Source organism: Panthera onca, chromosome C1, assembly GCF_046562875.1.
Source record: "Panthera onca isolate mPanOnc1 chromosome C1, mPanOnc1 haplotype 2, whole genome shotgun sequence".
NCBI classification, from domain to species: domain Eukaryota; kingdom Metazoa; phylum Chordata; class Mammalia; order Carnivora; family Felidae; genus Panthera; species Panthera onca.
The window spans coordinates 128,818,260-128,845,417 of record NC_138346.1 but is presented as its reverse complement, the minus strand read 5'-3'; the positions used below and the strand labels follow the sequence as shown (position 1 = coordinate 128,845,417).

Sequence of the window (27,158 nt, the reverse complement as noted above, 5' to 3'; positions counted from 1 at the left end):
AAACTTAATAAATACTTGCTATATACTGTAATGAATAAGCTGAAAGCTGAGGGCTGAAAAGTACCCAGCCATTTAAAGGGCCGGAGGGGAAAAATCTTGGCAGGGGCAACTGCCAGGGAGAAGGCCCTGAGAGAACCCTGAGGCTTGGTCTATTCTAGGGATGGAGAATCGCTTCTCGGCCTTTTGGCTAAGATCAAGTGTATTCTAGGGATGGAGGAATGACCTGTGTATTTGGAGGGAAGTAAGCTAGGAGAGAGAAATACAGGAGAGGGGAGAGGTGAGTAGGGCAAGATGACCGAGAGCTTTGTGGGCCCTGATAGGGAATTTAGATTTTATTTTAAATCAAATGAGAAATTGAAATGAATGTAATCTAAATGAAAACTAAAAGTTTCTAATAGGAGAGTGACATAATCTGAGTTATGCCTTTTAAAAGATAATTTAAAAACTAATTTAACTTGAGTAAGATGGAGATAACTAATACCAGTGATAGAAAGTCATATGTGTAAGAGAAGATCTGCAGGCGGGAAATAATGATTTATTTTTGGACATGTTGAATTTGACATAAGGCATTTCCTTTGTGGTTTTCCTATCAACACCCAAAAAAGAATTTATGAGTAAGATGGTATTATAATACCTACCTCTGAAATGTTACAGCCATCTAATTCAGTTGTTATTTATAAGTACCTGATATTAAAGGTAGTTGTCGATAATAAGTACCATATAGTAAGCAGTCGGACACTATGTTAACTCCTTAACAAAACTTAACTCACTGAAGCATCACAACCACCCTTATATTACAACAGGATTTCTTTCCCGTGTTTTACAGCTGAGGAAACTAACGCTAAAGAAGGATAGGGAACTCGTTTAAGGTCAATCAGCCTGTAATTGGCAGAGATGGAACTCAAATCCAGGTCTAGTCTGATGCCAAGGCTGTTATTTTAACCAATTTGCAGCAATACATTCCCAGTAAGAGAAATGCTGCTTGGATCACTGGTTATGGCCATCATTCAGAGAGATACTGAAAGTGGGGATTTCTCTAACACCTCTTTAAGCCTGCAGAAACATGTAAATTTCATTTTGGTGGAGAAATAGTTGAGAAATAATCTAATTAAATTCATCTGATTCTTCAGCCCAGAGAGACTTGCTATTTTTGTGAAAAACTGAGACCAGTTTTTTGGTTAAACTTGACGTGGAGAGGAGGTGCACGGAAATAAAACTACTCTTCCCAGTGTGTTTGGAATGCATTGGCCTGAAACTGAGTAGACTGCCACCCAGTTTTCCTGGGAACCGGCAACTCTGCAGTCAACACAAGTTTGCTTTCCTAACAGATGGAAACGCCAGAATTGTGACAGGCCCGCAAGAACTGAGGCTGCCTTGTTCGACTTTGACACGGGTCCCTCTGTTCCTGTCACAGAGCCCTCTTTTTTCTTAAATATCCCGCATATGCTGCTTGGGAAACTCATTCTCCAGGCCGTCGGAGCTTTAAGCGCAGATCGCATTAGTTCTCGGCGCCCACCCTCTCTGAACATTTTGCTGGGAGATATTTATCGCTCCACCCTTCAGCGTCTGAATAAGAAATAATAGTGCAGTTTCAACTTGACGGTTGAGGATAGGCCCCGGAGCGGCAGGGGGCCAAGCCCCCCAAAGTCTCCCAGTTCCCCTCCCGCACGCCCCTCCGGAACCCCAGAGGCAAAAACGCCGTCGCCCGCCCCGCCCCTCCTCCCCCACGCCGGCCATTGGCGGGTCCGAAAGACGCGGGGCGTTGTCGGTTTGAATGGGAGAGACGAGCTGGGGCGCAGGCGCAGAGGAGGGAGCGGAGGAGGCCGGGCGGTGTTGCGGGACCCCTGGACAGGGGAAGGAGGCGAGGGGGGCGAGGAGAGCCGCAGGAGCTCTGGCTCACGTGACCCGCAGCGAGCTGGGGCGGGGGCCGCGCGCCTGCCTGCCGCGGTGCCCCTGCCTGGTGAGGCGCCCGCGGCGCGCGGACTCGCCTGGGGGAGGGGCCACAGCCACCCGTCCTTCGCCCCAGGCGGCCGCTGCCGCAGCTCAGTGGCGTCCGCCGCGCTCCCGGGACTCGCCGGCCTGCGGGAGGTGAGTTCTGAGGCGTCTGAGGGCGCCTCGCGGAGGGAACTGACGGGGAGGGTCGGGTGTGTGCGGCACTGTGGGGTAGGGGGTGGGTTCAGGGTCCGGGGTCCCGGGGCCGTCCGCTTTGTTCGGGGTGGTCGGCGGGGACAGGCGCTGCCAGGGACCCGAGTGAAGAAACCAGAAACGGGATGCGGAGTAGCTGGCTGATGTGCGAGGTGCTTTCTTGTTGAGAGATTTTTTAAGTTTTTTCAAGTTTAAGAGCTTTGTTCCCTTTTTAAAATAAAAAGTATGATAGGGTACAGCGACTCCTCACGCATTCTGAGTGTAACAAACAGTGGCTTAAAACCCCGAACGCCTGTGGAATTAACCCGAGGCAGACAGCACTCACTTGTAGTCTTGCGCTTGCCGACTGAAGCCGGCAGTGTTTGTCGGACACCTGCGTCTCCTTCGTTTTCAGTTCGCGAATTCTGGGCACAGACTTGTCGAATTACCGTAGAAATTGGTAGTTGCTGCGGAAAGTTTTCGCAAGCAGAGAATGTTGAGAAAGCCCTTACCGAAAATCTATAAAAAACCTACGAAGAGTAAAAAGTGGAAAATCTATACTTTCCTTGTTTAAATGGTAACTAGTTAGATCGTGTTAACTAGTAGCATTTGAACTCCGCTGAAGAAAACGAGTAAGGGTGGCAATTTTATTTGCTTTCATGCATAATTTAAGCCTGCCACAGAGTTAAGCGGAGTAGGTTCTTGGCTTTCCTTTCTGCCGGCTTGTGTTGGAAGCTCTCGTGGTGTGTGTGGGGGGGTTAATGTACCAGCCCAGCTGAATTTTCAGGCTGCCACTTTAGGAGGGTGCGCGAAGATTTCCGGTCTGATAACCACCGCTGTGATTACCTCAGATAAAAACCACTTTTGCTAGGGTCGTCCCTGTTGGAGAAACAGCTTTAGTTGATTTTTCTGCTGCCTCCTTCTAAACAAAGGACGATCGCTGTTGGTTGACCCGGGCGGGTGTGAGAAGAGTGAGGGCTCGGGACGAGGGCAGTCTCGGACCTCCTCTGCTTTACACCTTACCATGGATTCATTCAGGCAAGCTCTTTCTTTAGGCTGTTATTTATAATATAAGCAGTGGAGCAGATACAAAGTAAAAAGTTGTACGATATTGCTGTAGAATCATTTCCCCCCAAATCTGCTTTGGCTAGATCAGCAGTTTAGCTGTATTTTCCAATGTTATTAAGTCAGGCATGAAGTGTTACAAATATTATATTTTAATATAAATTCCAGACTTGGTGCTAGGCTAATTACAACGAAGATAGCCTATAGTGATTTTGTAAATGGCCTTGTACTTAAGCATAGAATATGTCTGAGATTTACCCAAACAGTAAAATTTTGTAATTTTCTGGAATTCAAAAACCTGATGCGGATTTAGATTAGTCTAATAGTAGACATTTAAAAAAATGTCATCTATCATTACTACTATACTTTATACTTTTGTTAAGTTCCAGAGCCAGGCACTGGGTTAGGTACTTTATAAATCCTATCTCTCATCATCACAACACATGTTGCATAAGTGTCATTATGCCCAAACCAACTCTGAGAGTTTAACTAGCTCAATATCACATAACTAATAAGTCACTGTGCTAGGATTCAAACTGTGGCCTGATCCCAGAGCCCTCGCTGTGTTGCTTCTGTGCGATTGTTTAAATCTCCTCCAGATCTCTGGATTCCATTTGTAGGGACATAATTCACTTTTAAGATGCCTTTAGGTGTTGTGTGTTGGTAACCATGCAGAAATATTTCAGTCCTCCTTTTAGGACAACTGTCTTCCTTTTAGGACCTTTTAAATCATGTAACACTTTCAATATCCTTTAATCATCTATTTTATAAAGACAGTAAAAAATTGAGTAAAACTTTTCTGAGGTATTTACATGAATATGAATTTACTCTTTACTGTGGAGCAGATATGTGTTAAGGCCCAGTTTTCTCACTATGCTAGGATTCTTTGCCACTTCATAGTTCTTCTTCACAGGCAAGAAATCAAAAGTTTGTTGACCATCAATTATGTGCAAAGCAATTTGCTTGGTGTTTGTTGTGAGATGACAAGAGAAAATTTCCTATTCAGTAGTTGCTTCTGGAATTTTTCCAAAACTTTTCTTTAAAGTTTATTTATTTTATTTTGAGAGAAAGAGCAATCAGGGGAGGGGCAAAGAGAGAAGGGAAGAGAGTCCCAAGCAGCCTCCCTGCTGTCAGCACAGAGAGCCCCATGAGGTGCTCGAACTCACCGTGGCATCTTGACCTGAGCTGAAACCAAGAGTTGGATGCTCAACTGACTGAGCCACCCAGGTACTCCTGGAATTTTTTTTTTTTTTTTTAATATTTATTCATTTCTGAGAGAGAGGGTGTGAGTGGGGGAGGGGCAGAGAGAGAGAGAGAGAGAGAGAGATCAGAGGATCTGAAGCAGGCTCTGAGCTGACAGCTGTGGGCCTGAAGCAGGGTTTGAACTCAGGAACCATGAGATCATGACCTGAGCTGAAGTTGGATGCTCAACCAACTGAGCCATCCAGGTGCCCTGCTTCTAGAATTTTTTGAAGTATCTATCTTCTTTCTCCATGTTCTACCGTATGCATTGCTGCCAGTTTATCTTACTAACACAGACCCAACTTTGTTATTCCTTCGTTGAAAAAATTACAGGGTTAAATACAAGGCCACATATATATTCACAGCCCCTAATACTTTAATGTCTTTATTTTTGAGAGAGAGAGTGGGGGGGGTGGGCAGAGAGAGAAACACACACACACACACACACACACACACACACACACACACACACACAGTCTGAAGCAGGTGCCAGACTCTGAGCTGTCAGCACAGAGCCTGATGCAGGGCTTGAACTCAGGAAACTGTGAGATCATGAGGTACACTTTAGTACCTTCTTAGACTTGTCTTTTCCTACTCCTAATCCAGTGTGCTTGTCCTGGGCACACATTCTGTGCATTCCTACCTCCTTGCTTTTGCTTGAGTCATTTCCCTGTGACTGGAATGCCTTTCCTCCATTTGCCTCACAAGGGTCCACCCATCCTTTAAGGTGCAATGTGGATTCCTTGCTTCCAAAAAGCTTTCCCTGGTCCTTTTTATTTAGAATCATTCCAGGAGCACCCAGGTGGTTCAGTCGGTTATGCGTAGGACTCTTGGTTCCACTCAGGTCATGATCTCACAGTTCAGTGAGGTTGAGCCCTGTGTTGGGCTCTGCGCTAACAGGGCGGAGCCTGCTTGGAATTCAGTCTCCTTCTCTCTCTCTCTTCCCTTCCCCCCATTCTCTGTCTCTCTCAAAATAGATAAACCTAGAAAAAAAAAATTAGAATCATTCTTACCATATCTCATAGCATTACTGAATTGACTAAGCACATTTTAAAAAAATTATTTTTATTTATTTTAATTGAAATCCAAGTTAATTAACATACAGTGTAATAATGATTTCAGGAATAGAATTTAGTGATTCATCACATATATAACATCCAGTGCTCATCCCATGAATAATCATATTTTTTCACAGGATAGTGATAACATTTGGAAGAAGATAAAGTTATATTTTCCTATAAAGAATTCTAAATTCAAACTGTCTAGGGACCCTTATAGACATTTTTAAACCATTGTGCGTTTGGGATTTATTTCTACTTAAAAATTTATTTGAAACCAGTTATGCCTCTTTAAAGTCCTTCTGCTAAGAGAACTAGTTTGTTGTCACTTAACTCTAGAACAATGCCTAATACAAAGGACCACTTCTGTTCACTACTCAGTTTTTCATATATGTATTGATTTAAGCTGATGACTCACCAACACAGATAGTACTAAATAGCTATAAGTCAATATTCTCTGGTAACTTGGTAACGAGTTTTTCTGTGAGTTGTGTTCTCCTTGTTCTATCTCTTCTGTCTCTCTCTCTCTTTCTCTCTTTTTTTTTGGGGGGGGGGTGGCACAGCAGTGTCTTCAAAAGCTGTATTTTTAATTTGTTTCTTTGAGCTCCAATTAACTGCATCATGGTTGTCCAAAATTTATATAGGCCCTAAAAAAGAAAAACGCCTAAATAAACTTATTTATTTATTTATTTATTTATTTATTCATTTATTAACAAAAAGATTACAGATCAGAAAGGGCAAGAACTATACACTTAAGGGTTTTGTTTTCTTTTGGTAGAAATTGGGCTTAGTGTAAATTGTCAGTGTTTTTGGATTGCAGACATATTCTTGTGATCTCTTGGTCTTTTAACCTGAGTAGTCATTTGGAAAGCACTGAATATATAATTGGGAATGATGAAAATTTAGAATGTGTTTTTTTTTCCTCAGTCCTTACAATGTCGTTTGTAACTTTGGTATTGTAATACTTCTATGAATCCCATTTTTATGTGTTTATAACAGTTAACTATAAATCATTTTTCTTATGTGTCTAATTGAAACTCAGAAGATTGTTAATTTTCTAATAGATTAAAAGGACTATATTTAACATTGTTTTGTAGGAGAGAAAATTAACATTATTTGCAAACTCTGGGCTTTAGTTTGATGAGAAAACCGAGTAATAGGGAGAAAAATACTAATTTTATCTAACGAACATACCTATTCCTTTACCTATATTTTTAAATATAAAGTCTTGTTGGAGCAGTACTTGTGATTCAGTAACTGCTTTGCAGGGAAAAAAGGAAACCAAGATTAGGGATGTTACATAAAAGTAATCTGTCTTTTGTCCTTGAAATTTTTAAACAACTATTTCATCCTCTTGAATTATTGTAATCACTGAGGATTGTAATTACAAAACAGCAGTTTTAATGATTGGTGTAGTGATTGGCATAATTCAGATTGACTCCATGTATAGTATAAAAATGGAGCCCCTTTCTAGTTTATCACCCCCCAGAAAAATCTTCAATATTCTTCCTGATTTATCATGGCCTGCCAAACCAAAGACACTGAGTTTGCTCATGCAATAATTATTATATCCATAGTGCTTTGTGTGGAGACTTTTGGAAACTGCTGTTGACCTACAAACATTCAGCATTTCTCATATAAGTAGATGCATACTTGGTCCTTTCTCGCTGTTTAACAACAATGCTAAGATGAAGGTTTGAAATATTCAAATCTTTTTCTTCTACATTACATTTTCTTTTAGTATTTATCTAATTTGAAATTTCATATATATTTGTATTTGGTTATCCAGGGATAATTCATTGGAGTCTTTAAGTATAAATTTTCCCCATCAAAAAAGGAAGATTATGCGTAGTTTAGTTGTTTAGAGTGGTGAGCTTTTAGTTGTAAACATTGAAAACATGAAAAGGAATTCTTACTGTATATCATTAAAATTGTTTAGGTTATAGTACTCTGAAATGGTTGCATTTGTTGTTTTGACATTTCTAAAGGCCATAGCTCTGGATATATGTATACACACACACACACACACGTATATCCAGATTTTTTTTTTTTTTTTTTTTTTTTTTTTTTTTTTTTAAGAGAGAGTGTGAGCATGACTGCGGGAGAGGCACAGAGCAAGAATCCCAAGCAGGTTCTGCACAGTCAGCAAAGAGCCCGATATGGGGCTTGAACTCACAAACTGTGAGATCACGACCTGAGCCGAAATCCAGAATCAGATGCTTAACCGGCTGAGCCACCCAGACACCCCTGGATCATAATATATTTTTTTAACCTGCCAAGAATAAAAATGAGAATGTTGCCTGGGTGGCTCAGTTGGTTAAGCATCTGACTCTTGGTTTCGGCTCAGGTCATGATCTCGCTGTTGGTGAGTTTGAGCCCCACATCTGGCTCTGTGCTGACAGCATAGAGCCTGCTTGGGATTCTCTCTCTCCCCTGTCCCTTCCTTCCCTGCTTGTGCACGCGTGCTGTCTGTCTGTCTGTCTGTCTCTCTCTCAAAATAAACCAATAAACTTAAAAATAAATAAATAAAAAAGTTTGAAATAGTGCCTTTAGTTTGCATAGATTTGCTATCTTTCATAATGACCTTGAGGATTAATTTCAAATACACTTGGAAAGCCTTCTGACTGGTGGTATACCTTTTTAAGATTTATTTGGAATCTAGAACCATTAATCTGTTCTTTGAATTTTATTCTATTTATTTAGCTGATTGATAGTCACAAATAGCTCATTAGAAAGTTACACTGTTACATAGCAGTTACACTGTTAGCTATGCTTGTTTTCTAAACTAACTTGGCCTACTGTCTCACAGACTAACATTGATTGTTGCAGATTTAAAAATTTACAATAAATTAAGACGTAGCCTTAATTGGAGTATGTATTTAGGATTATGTATTTGCTTAAGGAAAATTTTATTCATACAGTTTTACAGCATAATCTGTGGTAAATTTGCATTTCTCCAGAATGATAGAGAATAGAATGATTTGCTTAACTAAGCACTGTGATTGTTTATTTTATTAACTTGGGATCTTGTAAAGTAATTTACATTTGCTATATATGACAATTATCAGTTGATACTAAAACCATGTTCAACACTATACATAGATTATATATGGATACACAGGTATAATTTTGAGTTAACTTTAGTTCAGAGTATTATGTAAAAATTTGGTTATAGTATTGGTTTAGAGATTGAGTATGTTGAAAAAAGAATCAGAACTTTTATACATTGCTTTAATTTTTATTTCATTGCACTTTCTCTTTAATTTTGCCGCTGACTTATTGCAGGATTAACATTTAGATCTCATTGGTACTTTAACAGTTTTTAATGTAAGTTGTGCAAAAATTCAGTAATGTCGGTCACTCAGTTCTACTTTTTACCCTTCTGATTCTTTCCCATTTACCAAATTTTATATGATTTCAAATTATCTCGTTTGATATCTTTATTTTTTCCAGCTATTATTTGTGAATATAGCACTTTACCAAGTACAAGTTTAAAAGAAGTATTACACTTTTCCCTCCTCAAAGTCTAAGATTCCATTTTCTCACCTTGGAAGTATCCCTATTGCAATCCGATTTGTCATTCACTGTGCAATGCTACTGTTCCATCTACCTTGAAAGTTGGAAATATTGTCGTGCTCTTTGTTACTGCTTGACCTTTACTTCTCGTATCTAGTCAGTGGCCATTGTTTTTCATTTTTCTTTAGGTATTCCTAGCTAGATTACCTAATCAAGTACCCAGCCATTCTAGGGTTTGACTTCCCTTGCTTTAGGCACTAATTTCCCATGTCAGTCATGTATTCTCATGTCAAAATAATTTTTCTTGCTTTTATTTTGTTCCCTCAGCACCTGCCACACTAAAACCAAGCTCTGAACTTTTCTCTCTATTGGACTTTATTTTGGCATTCTTTTTTTATTACCCCCATTATTACTGTGATGTGTATTTGTTATAACCTGTACCCTTAAGTCTAATATAAAAGAACTTCATTTTAAGTGTGTTCTTGATTCTTTGTCCATATTTATCCCTGCCCAAATTGTTAAAGGGCTACTGTATCTGACTTGAAACATTACAATTGAAAGGGATTTGGAGAATTTGACTGTTGCTCCTTACAGGGAATTATTAGGATAAAAAGTTTAAAGAATTTAGATTATCTAACCAGGAGGCAAAAAAAGTAAGTTATATTTATTGTCTGATGAGTGTTACCAGTTTATAGAGATACTTAAAGAATCAGACCAGAGGTTATCGGCATTTAAGTTGGATAGTTTGAATAAATTGAAAGAAAGGACAAATGATAATACATGTAACTGTGTACTATGTTTCCCCATTGCTTAGTTTGCAAATATTTTACTGTTGATGGAGTAAAGTAAGGATAGGATTTATTGTTTACTCTGATTACATACCTTGGACAGTGCCTAGAAGTCCACCTAGCTGTGTAATGGGAGTCTGCCTATTTTGACTTCCTAATCAGGTAATTAAAAGTGAGGCTGGGGCGCCTGGGTGGCTCAGTTGGTTGAGCATCCGGCTTCGGCTCAGGTCAGGATCTCGCGGTCCCTGAGTTCAAACCCCGCGTCGGGCTCTGTGCTGACATCTCGGAGCCTGGAGCCTGCTTCTTGTTCTGTGTTTCCCTCTCTCTGCCCCTCTCCTGCTGGTGCTCTGCCTCTCTCTCGCCCTCTCAAAAATAAATAAATATTTTTTTTTAATTAAAAAAAAATTGAGGCAATCAGAATTATATACTAGCTTATCTTTCAATATGCTTTTGTCAATTTCTAGCATATAGAAAAAAATATATATCTTTCTCTTTATTTCTGTATGGTCAGACCAAAAGATGCTGAGGGTTTTTGTTAGCAGTGAGGTTTTAGGAGCATTGTTTTTTAAAACCTGGGAGATACTACTAAGCACATATAATATGTTCCTTGTAAAGTATTAGTTGTAAGTCTTAATGGAGATTGGAGGTTAAATTTGATGACTTCTTAATATTCTTTCAAACCTATAATTTCCATTCCATTTCCTGGTCTTGTCATTAAATTTTCTTATCCTAATGAACATAATTTAATATTTATTACAGATTTTATTACTGTCACACTGGTAATATATAAACTGTGTGTTAAATATGAAGTGGGTTAACTCTTTGTAATGTGGAGCATAAATGAACACATTGTTACTAAATCAGAGAGTTCTTGCAGAATTAATCATTGAATCAAGAATTGTTCAGTGAATAATTATAAGATAAATGCTACTTTATTTTGGAGATTGTAAATGAAAGAGTGACTTCTTTGGGTATACATTTCTTTTGGGAATAGTAAAACCATGTTATAAATTGTCCATACAGAAATGGTGAATAGCATTCTATCTTCTTGCTTGTTTTAATTATTTTTAAAATGTTTCTCTATGCAGTCTTAAATAAGGTATTTCACAATTCCATTTATTTACATTTGTTAATTTGACTACATGTATCCATTTTAATAAGTATGAAGTTAATATAGTTTTAATGATTGCTAAAATTTGGAATTTCATAATCTGGATAAAATAACATTCCAATTAAGTTATAACTTAATTCAAAATTTAATTTATTCTAGTACTTCACCTTCTGCCCCATTTTATAAATAACAGCCTAAATAGCCTAAACCGCAGTGTGGATAGGGGAAGACCTTTTGGTTGACAGTTTAGCTGTTGTGTAATCTAGATGTACATTGAAGCTATTGCTGTTAATATCTACACTAATAGTGTTAATAGAGTTTTATTATTAAGGAGGCACAATGGAATTCTGAACAAAAGAAAAAGAGGTTTGTTGGATTAATAGCTGCTACCCTGTCTTTCATCATTTCTTAAGACACTTCCTTTTGCTGGCCAAGGGAAGGATAAGAGGAATAATATTTTGTGTTTTTTATGTGTCAAACTGGTTATTAATATGAAAACATCATTTCCTCTGGGAAGCTTGTCAATATTCCCAAAGCTAGTCCTTTCCACCTTCTACCTTCTTCCTCCTCAGGAATCCTTACTGCTCTGTTTCCTACTAACCTCTCTCAAACCGTACTTGATTAACAAAGCAGTGGGTATGTGTGATTTAGAGTCTAGTTTATGTTATAGTTGAAATATTTATTCATTTATTTTTAAAAGTTTATTTTTGAGAGAGACAGAGACAGCCTGAATGGGGGAGGGGCAGAGAGAGAGGGAGAGAGAGAATCCCAAGCAGGCTCTGCACTCTTCAGCACAGAGCCCAATGCAAGGGTCAGACTCCTAACCGACAGAGCCACCCAGGCATCCCTAGTTGAAATATTTAAAAGGATGATGTGCAAAAGGAATTAGGCTTATTGGATGGAGCAGAAGGGAAAAAATAGGTAGAAATGGAAAGATTATTCAAACTATGGAACAACTTTCTAAAAGGACTATTCAAAATTAGGATTAGCTGCCTTAAGACTTTTCCGGGAATGAGGTAGTAAAATGTTAGACTAATTTACCTATAGTGTTGTTTATAACATTGAGATTCCAGGACTTAATAATTGTGTTTGTGTGTGTGTGTGTTTATAAATTACATCTATTTATATATACACATACATATATCTTCTTTGTTTCTGTCAGTTGTTACCTTAGAAGTTATAGTTTATATCTGATGTTCTGTAGTTTCTCTGTGATAGATCTGGGTATGGGATTCATTTTTATTTATCCTGTTTAGGACTTAGTGTGCTTTATCAATCTGCTAATTCAAATCTGTCTTCAATTCTGAAAAATTCTCTTTATCACTGAAGATTTTGCCTTTACTTTTCTTTGTTTTTTCCATCTAGTACTATAATTAGACCTCTGTCAGAGCCTCTCATTTTGTCTTCCTGTTCTCTGAACTGCTCTTCAGTGTTTTTTTGTCTCTTTAATCTATTTGTGAATGTCAGGATAATTTCTTCAGATATCCTTCTAGTTCACTCATTCTCTCTTTTGCTTATCTGCTGTAGTTTTTAACCAGTACATTGAGTTATTACTACCAATGTTCATAACAGTACTTTAGTAGTAGCAAAAAATCCAAAAATTACAATCCAAATGCCCATCAGTAGCAGAATAAAAATGTATTTGGTCCACAGCAGTAAAAATATGCAAACTGTAGTTATGTGCAACAAGATGAATCTCAGAAACATAATGTTAAGTAAAACCACATAAAACTAAATGATATGATTTTTAGGCCTATATAAGCATTGTACTAAAGTTATAAAGACAAGAAAGGAATAATGAACAAAATTCAGTTTAGAGATCACCCTAGAGGGGAAAGGAAGATGTGATGGGTTAGATTGAGGCACCCAGGAGACTTCAAAGGCAGTGATAATATAGTTGTTTTTCTTAAATTGGGTGGTGTTATATAAATGTTATGTTATTCTACTATACACATATTTTCTAAATTTCTTTTGTACTTAATAGTAATAAAAACATTTTAAAGATCTTAAAAAGTAAAAATAGAATATGCTCTGAGAACAAATGAATACAAATATAATCTAATGATCAGCACAAATATAGTGAAGAAATAAATTTAAAGTTTGGATTTGACTTGTTCGAATAATTACCAATTTTTCATTTAACTTGTTACAATAGCAATTTTTAAAAGCTTGAAGTATCATAATTTTGTTTTTAGATACTCCAACACATTCTCCTAAATTTGTGTGTAAATAGAAAATAATACATAAAATTATCGTATTTTAGGATGATTTAAAAAATTAAAGTACAGGCCTCAGATGAATCTCATCTATTCATTCACATCCTTATTTAGAAGCTGTGTGATGACAGTTAAGCCCTCTGCTGTTTTTCTCCCATGATTGACATGACAGCAGTCTGTGTGATTATGTACGGCTTGGAATTACTTTAGGTTATTGTTTGAAAATAGGACTTCAAGCAAAGCATCTTGTATTCCTTTTGCAGAAATGTTGCTGAAGTGCTGCTGAAAGGGCCAAAGATGCAAGGATTTGGGACACATTTTGAACCTTTAAGCTGTCTGACATTGACCTCCTTTCATTATTAATAAAGAAGAAGCAGGAGCTTAGGATGTATTAACACCAACTCATTAATATACTAACTGGACAATGTTCTGCAACAATTCTACATTGTAAAGAACTGGATTGGCTGAAAATAAAATAATTTCATATTTTACTCAGCTTATAATATGACTCGATGGAGGAAAATTTGATAAGCATGAGGGAAGACCATTCTTTTCATGTTCGTTACAGGTAAGACCACTACTTTCTTAGTGGGTGACTTTTAATCCTTATTAAACATGTATTTCACTCTGATCATTTCAAATTTAAATTTGAATATATTCAAATTATACTAGCTGTAGTTAGTATCTCCTATAAACTATATTTTCTTTTTGTTGTGGTAAGATTTTATATCCTTTCTATGGGAAAATAGTGGTAGAGATCAATTATATATTATCGTTTATTAACATTTTTTGGAAGAATTTATGAATAGTTACTTTATATTTTGTAACTTATAATACAGGTATAAAAATGAAATCTGTTTCTAAATGTTTGAGGTAAAAGCTGGATTTGTAATAGGACCATATGTGAATGACCTAATTTTTTTGTTTCAGTTTTTGATGGTGATCTTTTATGAGTGAACTTTTAAAAAAGTCAGTAACGGAATGGATGGGTACTTTCTTAACATGATAAACTAATAGGTTAATATTTAATGATAAAATATTAGTGACATTTTGGATACATTTAGGAGCAAAGCAATGATATCTTCATTTTTATTTTAAAATTTCTGTTTATTTTTTGAGAGGGAGAGAAAGAGAGCACAAAGTGTGAGCAGGGGAGGGGCAGAGAAGTGGGGGGTGGACAGAGGATCTGAAGCAGGCTCTGCAGTGACAGCAGAGAGCCCAATGTGGGGCTCAAACTCATGAACTGTGAGATCGTGACCTGAGCTGAAGGCAGATGCTTAACTGACTGAGCCACCCATGTGCCCCCATTATTATTTAACTTTTATTCTAGAAGTTCTGGTCATTGCACTAAACTATATAATGAATATAAACATAAATATTAGAATGAAAGGCATGTAACCATTAGTAAGGTGATTAGAATACTAATAGATTCTTTAACATAAATGTCATAAGCTAATAGTAAATAAAACTTGTAGCAGTGAGGATTATTCAGCATATCTACTAAGTTGAAGGTGTTGGTTGCCAAATCCTAGATATCTTAACACACATTTAAGAAATAGATGTATTGTACTTTGGAGCAGATTTGTGTTAGGGCATGGTGCCGAGGAAGTCTGTATAGTCTGTAATATGAGGGTATTTCTATTAAAAATAAAAAAGTTTTAGGGGCAGTTGGGTGGCTCAGTTGGTTAAGTGTCCGACTTCAGCTCAGATCATGATCTCACAGTTCGTGAGTTCAAGCCCCATGTCGGGCTCTGTGCTAACAACACAGAGCCTGGAGCCCACTTCGAGTTCTGTGTCTCTCCCTCTCTCTCTGCCCCTCCCCTGCGCACACGCGCGGTCACGTGCTCTCTCTCTCTCTCTCTCTCTCTCAAAAATAAACATTAAAAAAATTTATAAAAATAAAAAAGTTTTGAATAAAGAAATGGGGGACATTCAACATAATTAAAATGAGCTTTTAATATAACTCTACCCTTTTGGGCATGGTTCCAGAAGTTTGGGAGTTATCTTACATGCTTTTTTCTGCTTCTCACTCTCTGTATCCAGTGTGAAGTCATGTCAGTTTTATCTCCTAAATGTTGCTCGGAATTATCTACCCCATCTGTATCCTCCCTATCACTGTTGTGGTTTAGGCCCCCTTCATCTTCCTCTAGACTCACTCCATTCTCCATTCTCACCTCTTAGAAGCCATCTTTTTAATTTGCCACTAGGGGGCTCAGTCTAAAAACACAGAGCTAACTGTGCAAATTCTGCTTAATCACTGGTGCCTCCTAGTCACCTGTAGGGCAGAGCCAAGCTTAACATAGTATACAATATCTTCCTTTTTCTAGCTTCTGTGTATTCCTTTGTTCTTACTTTCTTCCAGTCCTAGCCTTGCACTTTGAGCTCTGGTTTCCTATACATATCTTGCTGTTCCGTGTCTCTGTGCCTTTGCTCATGATGCACTCTATGACTTGAATTATCTACTCTTGGAAACCACTTCTAAATGCCATAGTTTGGCTATGTGCCCTCCGTTTGCTCCCATAACATGCTTTGCATATCTCTTTCTTTGCATCAACTATATTAAAATTCATTTGATCTGTTTATAAGTTTGTGTCCTCTTTGGCCTCCCTTTGACCATTAACTTCCTTAGGGCAGCCATGATGCTAAGCATGTTATCTGACTCATAGTGCACGTGTGATGGAATGTATATTGAACTTCATTGGACATAACTATCAGTTGAACCTAGTGAGTAAGATTTCGTCTTGCTAAACATTTTCAAGAGTGGTATACTTCTTAATACTGTGTAAGAGCAGCAGGTAAGGAGGAGTGGATTATACATCTACCTATGGGAAAGTTAGATTTGTCCTTTTTCTATGATATAGCATAGGTCAGACATAGTTGTGTATTGGTATAGGACTTCACCAAACGAAACTTTAAACACTGTAACTATTTTTAGTAAGAATATGCCATGGGGGACTTGGGTGGCTCAGCCAGTTAAACATCCAACTTGATCTCAGCTCAGGTCTTAATCTCAAGGTCATGAGATTAGGCTTAAACAAAAACAGAAACAAACAAACAAAAAACCAAATCCCAATATGCCAAACAAAGCTTTAGCTTCTTCAGTGCTTTAGGATCAGTGTTCTGTATATTGATATATATTCTGTATATTGGATTATTGTATAATTGCAGGTAATACTTTTTATCCTTTATGTTAGGACTCATGGCCTGGTATAAGTTATTACTCTGCTCTGGTAAACAGGTAGTATATATTGTTTTATCCTTCTTGTTCTTTCATTTTGGAAGTCTTCATCCATCCCTGGAGAACATTCTGTGACACAATGAGTTTATAATTTTGAAATAGAATAATTCTTTAGACACTAAGGTACCTCCTGAGAGAGATTAGAATACTTTATGAAATATTTTGCGACCTATTTATGAAGGTAGAGAGAAATGGAGACTGATAGTAAAATGAAGTTAGTTTCTAAGCTTTAAAACAGCATATATATGATGGGGGTGTCTGGGTGGCTCAGTCGGTTAAGTGGCCAACTTCGGTTCAGGTCATGATCTCACAGTTTATGAGTTCAAGCCCCACGTCGGGCTCTGTGCTGACAGCCTCTGTGCTGACAGGCCTAGAGCCTGCTTCAAATTCTGTGCCTCTATCGCCCTCTGCCCCTCGCCCACTCATGCTGTCTCTAAAAAATAAACAAAAAAAATGTTTTAACAGTATATGATTGTTTTTAAAGTAATTATAATTAGTTTTCGTAGGCATGATAGTATTAATTTTTTTTGAAAATGACTCTTTTAGAGATACATACTAAAATATTTACAAATGAAATCATATGCTTTCTGGAATTTACTTTAAAAGAATCTAGGGTTAGAGAGTGAGGATGGAAATAGAGATGAAACACACTGGTAATATTATATATTGGTAATTGTTGATGTTGAAAGATGGATGTATCAGGTTCATTAGTAAACCAGTTTCTCTTGTATTTCTTTGGAAAATGTCTTTGTTCCTACTTCAGTAACTTTCATATTGTAAAAATTAGACTATTGCACACAATTTGTAAAGGAATACAGTTTTGGTGTTGAATTCTTTAATTTTGCTAGGTAAATGTAGTGGTTAATATTCTTTCCTGAAGAGTATTTGAGGAATATTGAGTTTGAGGTAATGTTAGTGGAAAGAGCATTGGATTTAGAGACAAAGACAGGATTTCATTTCTCAGCTTTGCAGTCCTGTGATCTTAATAGGTCACTCCACCTGTCTGAGCATCAATTTCCTCTTCTGTAGTAATACCTCTACAGTAATTCTCAAGAAGGTTATTTTGAGAATTTAACTTAATATACAGTAAAATCACTTTTAAAACTAAGTTACCAATCAAAACTTAAATCTAAATCAAGGTAAATTTATACTACTTTCCCTTTCGCAAGTAAACTAGAATAGATATATGTGGTAAACAGAATGGATGAAAATTGTTTGTGGGAGGTAGGATTGGTAATGGAAAAGATCCATGCCCAATTAGAACACATGGAAGGTGGAACTAAGGTCTGTAAAGAGATTTGACAGCTATAGAAGACAGCACAGTGGAGAAGAGGCAGAACACTCTTGTATTGAAGCCTGAGACCTCAATCCCATTGTTTATTCTTAAATAGTATGTAAACCTTTTGAGGGTAGGGTCAAATTTGAACATAATCTGTATGAAATCTTTTTAAATGATGTAGCATTGAGGTTTTAATCCTCTCTTGTTTTCATTGATATACTATGAACACAAGAAACTAAAATTAAGAAGGTAAAGGAAAAATCTAGCGTGGAAGAAAAGTGAATAGTAATAATAATTAAAAATATAAAAATTAAATTGAAATGACATGGGGTTGTGCAAAAAATGAGGAATTATAACTATAATTATAACATTTTGGCAAAATGAAAACATTTCAGTTAAGTATAGTAGTACTGTGCTTATTTGTAGTTATTAGGAATGTACTTTCTTTGATTCTACAACTAGTTAGGCCATTAGGAAGAATAAAAGAAACTTTGTATGTGGGATGTATTTTAATGGAGGTATTTTCCCAGTTTGTCTTCTACTCTGAGTGTGTTCTTTGTTTCCAACCCAGCTGGTAAACAAATGAAGTAATTCTATTCTCTCATAGAGACAGAGAGGATATGAAATTACTTTCTCTCTTACTATTTAATGATCTTCTAAAAAATTTATAAGCCAACCTGCCTTGACTGTTATGCAATTAGATATATTTGATTTTAGGTGTTGGAGATTTTGCCAAAATGTTGACTTCTTTTCTAATAAAACATACCAGAGCTACAATATATCTCAGAATTAATCATTACTAGAGAGTTGAGGACTTTAGTTTGGGAATTACTTACTGAAATAACTTTTCCAAGGTAGTTTCTCTTATAGGACATTCTTACTTCATGGACTTCAGAGACAGCTGAGCAGCCAGCAGGGTTCCAGTTTGCTGTCACTGTTTCTAATGAAATTATCTAAAATGTCTTTTTAAAAATTTGTAGCTATAAATTCAGTCTGCAGCTAAATTTTGTTACATACATAATTTGGATTGATGGTTCCGGTAAAACGTTGTGTAAGTTTCAAACCAGAAAGTCAAATATTTGTGGTGAAGATGTTTATTTGAAGAAGACACTTCTCTGGTTTATATGGATATAGGCAAACATGTTGTAAACTTCCAATTTTTACATGTCTTATCTATGAATAGCCAGTTCTGCCTTGTCCCTAATTTCCTGGCCAGCCAGCTAATCATCCTGAACTGATGGTGCTGCTGTATGTAACTATTTCTCTACTTCTCCTTCAGTGAAATCATGTGCCATTATTAGTATTCAATTGTACAGTGGCGTGTAATTTTCCTTAACACTCTGTTGATGGACATTTAAGTTGTGTGTGTGTGTGTGTGTGTGTGTGTGTGCGTGTGTGTGTTTGCTGCTGTGAATGTCCTTTCACATATATATTCTTGAATTTGTGTACATATAACTTTAAGATCAATTCCTACCAGTGAAATTGCTCAATATATAATTTTCTTACATAATTAGAATCATGCTTAAGTTAAAAATTTTTAATAGAAAAAGTATTTTATATGTAAAAATATCATTTCCAATTTTTTTTTCCTATGGTAATTCTTGAAAGTTCAGTGGTTTCAGTTTTCAGACAAATAAAGACACCTAGTTTAGGTAGCCAGTCTAGCAAAAGAATCCTTTAAGAAAATCACATTTTTTACATAGTAGTCTTTGTACTGCCTCATTTCTCTTCATACACAAAATACAGCAATCACCTCATAAAACCTCAAAAATAATCTTTTTCTTTATGAAGTCCCTAATTTTCAAAAATACAGTTTTTTTAAATATTTAATTTTGACAGAGACAGAGATGGAGCATGAGTGGGGGAGGGGCAGAGAGAGAGAGGGAGACATAGAATCTGAAACAGGGTCCAGGCTCTGAGCTGTCAGCACAGAGCCTGATGAGGGGCTTGAACTCACAGACAGCGAGATCATGACCTGAGCTGAAGTTGGATACTCAACCCACTGAGCCACCCAGGTGCCCCTCAAAAATACAGTTTTAAAGGGCAGTTTTTACTTGTGAAAGATGAAAATTGGTTTTATTAATTTGAAATGACATGAAATATAAATATAGCAGGGGTGCCTAGGTGGCTCAGTCAGTTAAGTGTCCAACTTTGGCTCAGGTCATGATCTCGCAGTTTCGGAGTTTGAGCACCGTGTCAGGCTCTGTGCTGACAGCTCAGAGCCAGGAGCCCGCTTCGAATTCTGTGTCTCCCTCTCTCTCTCTCTGCCCCTCTCCAGCTTGTGCTCTCTCTCTCTCCCTCAAAAATAAATGAACATTAAAAAAAATTTATAAATAAGTAAATATAGCAAAAATTCTAAGTTTTCTGGTTTAACTGATTAATTTTTCTGTGTGCTTTAGATCTTTCTTCTTTGTATATAATTGGTCTAATGTTGAAGCAAAATGTTAAATAGAGGTTCATTTGCATTATTTTGCCTAAATCCATTAAGTGGGGGTGAAATCACTAGTGTAATTGTGATCACACTGTATCCTTTTACTTAATTACTTGAATTATAAAAAAAGGATACCTGGATGTAAAACTTGAAATTTACCTATCATAGATAACTACATAAATCTGCTACATAACCAAAAGTCTGCTTTGAACCTTTGCAATTGGCTCTGTTAATCTTAGTCCAGACTTTTCTCTTTATCAGATTTATTTTCCACTTTTGCAATCCCATTTTAATTTATGGCTTTAAGGAACCTTGGAGTTTTATAGGCTAAAAGACAGCATCTGAAGAAACATGTTAATTGATTGGCCTGCTACTAGAAATACAAAAGTATAATCCTATTTGAATGAATTTAGGGCGAGTTGTGGTTTAATTTCTATTTCTTGTTAAAGCAGTGATTCTCAACTCTGGCTTATATGTTGGAATTACTTGGGGGTGTTTAAAAAATACTATGAGCCAGACCTCATACCTAGAGAGTGGGACCCAGCATTGAGAGCTTTAAAAAGCACTCCATATGAGCTCTGCTGTGGTGCAGCCAGGATTAGGAATCACTGCTCTGTTAGAGTTGTTCAAAGCTAATTCCAGTAATGAGTAATTTCATGCTGCTCAACAAAATTAGAATGTTTGATGAGCTTAATCAGAGTTTCCCAAAGGGTGATATGTGTCCCTACCACTGGTGTTACATAAGGTAATTTTACTTTTTTATTTTAATACTTACATATTTGTTTTAATGTGCATTAGAAAATAAGTATCACACCAAACTCCTCACAGTTCCATGGATACTGCTTTGAAGCCAGATTTTTAAAAATTACATGTGCCAATTTCAAAGAAATTTGCCAAATTGTAGAAACACACTTAAGTGGATGATTATGTAAAATATAAACATGGCAGAAATCATAAAAATGTTAAACACAGTGGCAACTTTGGTAAAAGTCACCTTCTAAAATCTAGGATTAGAACCTAAAGTATCATTGCTTTTTCTCCAATGTATATTTAAAATAACTTAATTCTTCTAGCTTTTAAAAATCCAGTGACAGACTTTGAGAATTAGAATTTCTGAAAATATTTAAATTACTGCTTTCTAACAAAGTTTCTTGTCACTTAGTTCTCTTATAGAAGTATGCCTTATAGATCAAAATACTTTGCTCCTTTTTTTTCTGAGGTAGAGATACCATGTGGTGGTAAGGACAGAAAGGAGTGTGTGTGAGTGTTTGAGACAGAGAAAGGGATAGGGATGGTAGGAGGGCTTGATGTATGGCTGAGTAGGTCACTTAGATACCTAGATAGAGAAGAGTATTAATTATAAGACATCACCTTCCCCAGGTACCTGTTTTCTCCCACACTCTGAGGAAGTCCATAAGTCTGCCACAACTCAGAATACTTTAGGAAACACTACTTTAGGTTCTCTCATTGGTGAAGTGGGTTGCTCTGGGTGGGCCAATTAAAATGGGCTCCATGTAGAGGTATTTAGCTATCCTATATAAAAGACCTCTGGGGCTCAGAGACATTTGATTAGGCAAATTAGCTCATGCTATAAATAATAGTTTACTGTTTTATCAATAATGTATATATACTTTAATTATAGAGGCAGCTCTTCTAAGCAAGAGTAGACACAGCCAACATTAAAATTGTATTACCTGAAGTTAAAAATACTGTGGTGCAGTTATAATATAATGTTGTAAATGTCTGTCCTATGTAATTTTATAGAATGGAAGCTTCTTGCCTAGAACTGGCCTTGGAAGGGGAACGTCTGTGTAAGTCAGGAGACTGCCGTGCTGGTGTGTCCTTCTTTGAAGCTGCAGTTCAAGTTGGAACTGAAGACCTAAAAACACTTAGTGCTATTTACAGCCAGCTGGGCAATGCTTATTTCTATTTGCATGATTATGCCAAAGCATTAGAATACCATCATCATGATTTAACTCTAGCAAGGTAATTAATTTAAGCTTTTTAATACTCTTTCTCCTTGAATGTTTCTTAAAAAATGTTTATTCAATTAAAAAAAATGAACTTAATACATTTTAGTGAGTTCTGATTCAGTAGCACTGCATTTTAAAACTTTAGGCTGATCACAGTTTAATGAAATGATTTAATAGTAGTGAAATGACACTAGAGTTTAATTAAATGAATGAAAATTAATTACATTTAAATACAGAAACATAAGTTTTACATTTTTATTTAAAGTAGGTTTCAAGGCTAATAACAGGTCCTTCTTACCTAAAGCATGTCAGTTGTCCTCTAGGGAAAACTATACTCTGGCTGCTTGCTTTATTTTTAACACCATTTGCTTTCCCCTCCCCTCCCCTCCCCCCAGGACTATTGGAGATCAGCTGGGGGAAGCCAAAGCTAGCGGTAATCTGGGAAACACCTTAAAAGTTCTTGGGAATTTTGATGAAGCTGTAGTTTGTTGTCAGCGACACCTAGATATTTCCAGAGAGCTTAATGACAAGGTAATAAGGAATATTACATAGTGGGCCAAATGTTTTATTTGAAATTGCTTTGTGTTTTAATTTTACTTAATTATTCTGTAGTTTATCTAAAAGTTAATACCAATAAAGAAAATATTCATAGAAAAATAGAAGTAAGAAATTTAAAATAGTGGAGAAAAAATAGTAGACATTCTTTCATAAGTAATCATTTATTTGGTTGTATGGATGGCCATCGTAAACATTTCTTTCTCTTGACCATCAAGGATAATTATAAATAAATATATGTGATAAGCATTATAATACCTGGCTTCTGATTTCAAAACGTAAACTCTGTTGATATCTTCATCTAGGTGGGAGAAGCAAGAGCACTTTACAATCTTGGAAATGTGTATCATGCCAAAGGGAAAAGTTTTGCCTGCCCTGGTCCTCAAGACATGGGAGAATTTCCAGAAGATGTGAGAAATGCTCTGCAGGCAGCTGTGGATTATTATGAGTAAGTAGCACTGATGTAGTCCTGTGGCCCACCTAAGGCTTGGACCTGCTCTACATTCTTTATCCAGTAATACGTTTTTAAGTTTGGGAAAGGTTTTAGAATTATGGACTAGCAAGTAAAAATAAACCATCAAATCGCTGCTAAAATGTTATAGTGTTGGAATAGAGTAATCCCCTCCCCAGGAAAGCTTTCCTTTAAATTGTTAACCGGTGCCACTTAGTGGCAAAAACAAGAAATATCAATCGTTAGTCTAAACTATTTGGAGTAAATTTAGTTTTTTATCAGTAGAATTTCATAGAACTTCTTAGCTGTAACGGTTCCAAGATTGAATCTGTCCTTGACTCTGGACAGAAACCTGCCTGAATGGTTCAGTAAAGTGTTCCCATTTATTTCCCATAATCATCCTCCATCATACATATACCTCTAAAATTTACACTATGACTGTAAGCTTAGAAATTTTTTTGATAAGAATTTGATTTGTAAATTAAATCAATACATTTTTTTCTCAAACGTATTTTTTTCACAACTTTTGTTATCATTTAGGGAAAACCTATCACTAGTGACTGCTTTGGGTGACCGAGCAGCCCAAGGACGTGCCTTTGGAAATCTTGGAAACACACATTACCTCCTTGGCAACTTCAGGGATGCGGTTATAGCCCATGAACAGGTATAGTGCAAGGCTTTGAGGCCAGATCATTTTCCCCATCAGTGTTCTGAATAGTGATTAGATTATTCTTTAGTTTTATTATAGCTATATCTAACTAGAATTTTCTGTTTCAGCGTCTCCTTATTGCAAAAGAATTTGGAGATAAAGCAGCTGAAAGAAGAGCATATAGCAACCTTGGAAATGCATATATATTTCTTGGTGAATTTGAAACTGCCTCTGAATACTACAAGTTAGTCTAATATTTCTATAGATAAATGTAAAATGAATAGTTATGCAGTCCTATAAAATCATAGACTTTGGGTTTAAAACTTGCTTTTTGCACATACTAGCAGCGGGAACTTATAGTTCTAAGCCTCAATTTCTTCATCTGTAATGGATGATGCCCAAAAGCAACGGATGATGCTTTTGGGATTGTTGTGAGGATTGAATGAAAGGATATATTAAGCATTTACTTTGCATAGGACGTGGCACATAGTCCTAAATAAATATTGTACCTTCGATTTAATCATAGCAGTATGACTCCTTTATATTTTTGTTATTTTTTATCTTTAAAACTGTTTTTAAATGAAATTCTAAACTTTTAAAGTCTTTTAAACCTGTTTAGTGTGTGGGGTATGTATATTTATATGCTTTTTTTCACCCAGTTATGTGTTTGCAAAAAGCCACAAGAAAGTCTGATAACAAAAATATGCCCTAGTTTTCATCAGTGATCACTTAATTCTTTTCCCCACCATTGTACCCTCGTGTTGAACATTTCACCCACCCTCTCCTGCCCATCTTTGATCCTCACCATAAACTGAGGCCCCCATTCACTTGCCTGAGGAGTTGGCAAACCAACTCCTCTGGGAAAGGTCTTTCTGGTCTTTCAATAGACTTGATACATAGATAATAGGAAAGTGTAGACTGTTTGAGATTGTCTGGTCTGTGCTTTCTAGTTTGGAGTTTTCTCTAATTAGTGGGGATTGAAGGCCCATATAGACCTTAGGCAGAAGCCAGTTTGAACCAAAGATACAATGATTGAGTTGTATTTTATTGTTAAAAAATCCAGTGTGAGAGGGTTTGGGATAGTTTGTCATCTAAAAACAAAAGGTAAAATTGCTTTAGGTCCATCTTAAAAACTAGAATGTCATCCCACCCTACTTTAAACATTGACTAATGGGTAATATTTGTTCGTTGATTAGTTAGATATAAGATATCCTCGTAAATAAAATACATTACTATATAAGGAATACGTAGTTTGATTTTGATTTTATTTTGATTTATTTTTTAAGTTTTATTTATTTAAGTAAGCTCTACACCCAACATGGGGCTCAAACTCCTGACCCTGAGAGTTGGATGCTATTCTGACTGAGCCAGCCAGGCACCCCTATATTTTGATTTTAAATATAAAAGTTTCTTATATTTTAAAGCCAAAAGACATGGAAATGTCTTAATTAATAGATGATCTACTTGTATTAAATACTTAAAAATTCTGCAATAAAGTGGATGGTGGCTGTTTGAGTAAAGAACAGGAGTATGAAGTAATGAAACTTCTTCCCGCTGCCCTCTCCATTAGCAGGCTAAAACTCAGAACTCTCAGGACTGCACAAGAAGGCTATCTTAATGTTTTAAATCGCTATCCTTCAGGATAGAAAGCAGTAGTAGTAGCAGTTTGGTAAACCTACTTTAGCAATTGAATTTGTTCCAGAAGGACTTCTGAATATTTACATATTATACCGTCGAAGAATAATGGTGTGCCAGAAAAATACTCCAGGAACTCAAAGCAATTCCAGAAGTCTTGCAAAAATGTTTGAGAGGAGGCAATGTTAGAATAAGTGTGTGGTCTCCCAAGGTGACGGCTTTGAAGGTATCACCATTAAATATAAAATTTCAGGCTTGTTTGCTTAAAACTATATTATCTATCATATACCTATTTTTTGTATAATTATAAATCACATGAAATATTTGTACTATTTGGCATAAACTGTAGGAGTCATTTAAGTTACTGGATCTAAAGCATCTGTAGGCTTAAGTGCTGATAATAATAATCAAAACAGTATTTACATTTGTTAGCATCTCCTGTGAACAAGATGCCATTCTAAGCACTTCATATATACTAATTTGTTTCATCCTCACAAAACCCTGTGAGGTATTTTCCCCATTTTACAGACGAGGAAACAGAGAGTTTGAGTGACTTGCCCTGTGACAGAGCTAATAATTGCCAAAGTTGGGATTTGAACCCATTCTAACTTTAGGGTCCACACTCTTAACTGGGACACTAGGTTCTCATTGATTCAATGTGTGTTAGGTAGAATCTGGTTAATGTTTAAATGTGGTATTTAATATTTTTCATGAATCAGTGACTACTGATTCTACACATTCTACACATTAGAATTTTGAGTACTATGTTTTGAATTTTGGCAAAATGCAAAGACAACAGTATAATTGAAAAGAGAGGTTATGTGGACAAAATTTTCTTACTTTTAAGCTATTGCCACTACAACTTGGATAGTTTTTTTTAGAGACATTTGGTCTTGTGTCAGTATTCCTTTTCTCTGAAGAATATTTAATAGGGCTCTCAAATTTATTCTGAGAGTCTGGATTTGGTTCTTGTGTTTCCAAAACAACTTCATTTTGTCTGAAAGTGATGGAGAAAGTATGAGACATTAAACTCTAAAATAAATTTACTTTAGAGGCAGGAAGAAAAATTAGTGTTTTATTTTATGATTATTATAGCCAAAAATAAAAATGATCATTATGTAAGAATTAATTTCTTTTTTTAGAAAGACACTACTATTGGCTCGACAGCTTAAAGACAGAGCTGTAGAAGCACAGTCTTGCTATAGTCTCGGAAACACATACACTTTGCTTCAAGACTATGAAAAGGCCATCGATTATCATCTGAAGCACTTAGCAATTGCTCAAGAGCTGAATGATAGGTAAGTTATACAGCTCCCTACTATAATTATAGTAAAATATAGATGCATTATTGAATCCTTAGAATTTTTCCTTTGTTTTTAAGTTTGTTTCCTTTGTTTTCTTTTTAATTCTTTTTTAAGGAATTTCTTCTGTTTTAGTTACCTTCTCTGTACGTTATTGCTTGAAGGGCTAGCATGTCATAGGAGTTTGCAATGGTCCATATAGCCTTGAACCAAGATCAATAAGTAGGTCACAAACTCGGTTGCCTGCAAAGGTCCTCCTGACTAGAACAGTGTGGGAATTGTGGTGATCTTAGAGATAAGGCCCAGCGTAAGGGGGCAGCTGTTACTCAGCTCCAGCTAACTGATGCCAGGCAGGACCAAGGGTCTGTAATGTCCAGGTACTCCTCTGTTTTCAAGAGAAGCTGGAAGTCCTGAGTTTTATTTGAAATCTTCTGATTTTTAAATATTGGTGGCTATTTTTTTTAAATAAAAAACTGTATGATAAAACAGAATCTGTGCAGGCATTTAGTCTGTGATGTTTGCTTTA

General features: G+C 36.4%; 1 protein-coding gene across 5 annotated transcripts in view; it reads left to right on the top strand.

Moving 5' to 3' along the window:
- Positions 1 to 1,759: 1,759 nt before the first annotated feature.
- GPSM2 (G protein signaling modulator 2) overlaps positions 1,760 to 27,158 on the top strand; it is a 47,746-nt gene continuing 22,347 nt past the window's right edge. For 3 of the 5 annotated variants that reach the window (XR_009607482.3, XM_060624251.3, XM_060624250.3), the window contains exons 1-7: positions 1,760 to 2,088; positions 21,833 to 22,054; positions 22,437 to 22,572; positions 22,902 to 23,044; positions 23,588 to 23,711; positions 23,825 to 23,940; positions 26,474 to 26,629. Coding sequence is in view for 4 of the 5 variants with exons in the window: in XM_060624251.3 (XP_060480234.1) it covers positions 1,775 to 2,088; positions 21,833 to 22,054; positions 22,437 to 22,572; positions 22,902 to 23,044; positions 23,588 to 23,711; positions 23,825 to 23,940; positions 26,474 to 26,629 (1,211 nt within the window). In the remaining variant the exon portion in view is untranslated. Of the gene's footprint in view, positions 2,089 to 2,205; positions 2,298 to 13,383; positions 13,689 to 21,832; positions 22,055 to 22,436; positions 22,573 to 22,901; positions 23,045 to 23,587; positions 23,712 to 23,824; positions 23,941 to 26,473; positions 26,630 to 27,158 lie in introns of those variants that run through there. The other 2 variants (XM_060624253.3, XM_060624252.3) reach the window with 2 other exon arrangements.